Here is a 1,951-nt window from a genome sequence, read left to right on the forward strand (position 1 = left end):
CATTTAAAAATCGTTCTGAATCAGTGCCTAATCCTCGTTAATCAATTCAGAACGATTTTTAAATGTTTTCTTTTTTTATTTATTAAATAAATAACATTTTCGTATGGAATTAAAGAGCCGCAGCTTCACATCTAAAAAGTAGCATGTGGCTCGCGAGCCGCAGGTTGCCGACCCCTGGTCTAGCCGTTCATTTGTCAAAAATGGTATAATAAAAATTCAATCTCTGTTGGGAGGAGGAGTGATGAAGAGGAGTTGCAATGTTTAAATTAAACATATATTATTTGTGGTTGAATTTACTTGAAACTTGGTATATATGCTGTTTGATATTATTAATCAAACGAAAAGAGGTTGCAACGTTTCCATGGGGTATATTTTATTTATACTCGGATTTACTCGACGGTTGCTCATTGTTGAAATTAAGCAAATACGTGTTTCGGCAATTTTTAAAAATCAACCCTAAAGGATGAAATGTTGTTGTTACGTTTGTATTTCAAATCTCAGATGGCGCCATTACATAAAATTAAAACGTTGTAAGGGTAAATTGGGAGTTAAAAGGTTTTATGGAGAAACAATATTAATATTTCTGCGAGCGAAGCCGCGGAGGGAAGCTAGTTTAAAATATTTTCGTTAGTTGAGTCACTTATACTTTACTGAATCAGGGCCTGTGCAACTTATTTTATTGGCATACGAATGTTTCAATAGTTATTTGTTAAAAATATTAAAAGAAAAATGGACGTTTCTACTGATTTAAAGACGAATAAATTCTGACATGTATTTAAGGAGAATTAAAATATGTATCTCAACTCAATGGCTCACCTTTCTTGCTGCAATTTCTGCCCTTTGCTGTTCCAGCAGCATTTCATTCTCATTAACACTTTCTACTATGTTCTTTCCTCCTTGCACCATTTGCTTTTCTAAATTTCTCAGTTTTTTGTTGAGGTCGTCTACTTCCATTTTTCCGAGTTCTATCAAATGCTCTTTCTCTTTTTTTTCTTTTTTCAGTTCTTCATCATCACTATCGTCTAAGTCCAGTTCATCATCGGAACCTTCCGACTCTTCAATATTTACCATTCGCCCATTGGCCTTTTCTGCAATGAGTTGCTTCAACCTCTCGATCTCTTGTTGAAGAGCAAGTAACTTGGCATCCTGCATATCCTCGTTCTTAATTGGTTTGTTTTTGATCGCTTTTGCTCGGTACGCATACCTTAAGGTAATTATTGTCTCCTCATAATTCATGTCTGCAGGACCGATGTTAGCAATCATTATGGTTTTGCTGTTACCTCCCAGCGAGTCTTGGAGGAGACGGGTCAGCTTTGAATCCCGATACGGTACGTGCGACGAATTTTCAGCGAGAGCATATATTACATTACCTGAGCAGGGAAAAAAGAAGGGATACATGGTGATTTTCGGAGACATACAGATTACAACGGTTAAATGAAAATAAGGTGTAGCGAGCACGAACGTGTTTGTGTGTGATCGGGATTCTAAATGTGTGTGTCGTACCTGCGTTCTGGGAAAGCAGTTAAACAGTTCAAAGAAAAAATAAACGATCCGGATGTTTCTAGAGGGTTCCAGAAAGTAAACAAAAGAGTATTTAAAGGAAGAGACGATCGCCGAGAGAAAAAGAAATAAATTGACCGTTGCAGAAGTGAATCGGGAAATAAATTGACAGTGAAATAAATAGCACAGTGAATAGTGATATATCAACAGTAGTGTAAATAAACAGAATAATTCATAACCTAAGTTTAGTAGTAATTTAATAGTGTTTTTAAGTTTTCTAATAACACAGGTCTGCGATAAAAAAGTTTTTGACGTGACAACGTCTTATAATTCGATGGAGCCGGCTGCACGCACGAAAAAACATGACTCATGCGGCGTTACCTCGCTCTGAGGCGTTCCATTTAAGGCTTGAAGTGCAAGCGAGAGCGCGGAACGAGCGACAAAGAGGCAC

The 1,951-nt window shown here is 37.1% G+C and overlaps 1 protein-coding gene across 3 annotated transcripts in view; it reads right to left on the minus strand.

The window, feature by feature from the left end:
* Positions 1 to 1,951, minus strand: part of LOC108740331 (kinesin-like protein Klp68D) — a 75,170-nt gene that overhangs the window by 33,459 nt on the left and 39,760 nt on the right. For all 3 annotated transcript variants that reach the window (XM_025977036.1, XM_025977038.1, XM_025977037.1), the window contains one exon: positions 817 to 1,370. In XM_025977036.1, coding sequence (XP_025832821.1) covers positions 817 to 1,370 — 554 coding nt within the window. The remainder of the gene's footprint in view (positions 1 to 816; positions 1,371 to 1,951) is intronic.

Source organism: Agrilus planipennis, unplaced genomic scaffold, assembly GCF_000699045.2.
Source record: "Agrilus planipennis isolate EAB-ADULT unplaced genomic scaffold, Apla_2.0 scaffold205, whole genome shotgun sequence".
Taxonomy (NCBI): Eukaryota; Metazoa; Arthropoda; class Insecta; order Coleoptera; family Buprestidae; genus Agrilus; species Agrilus planipennis.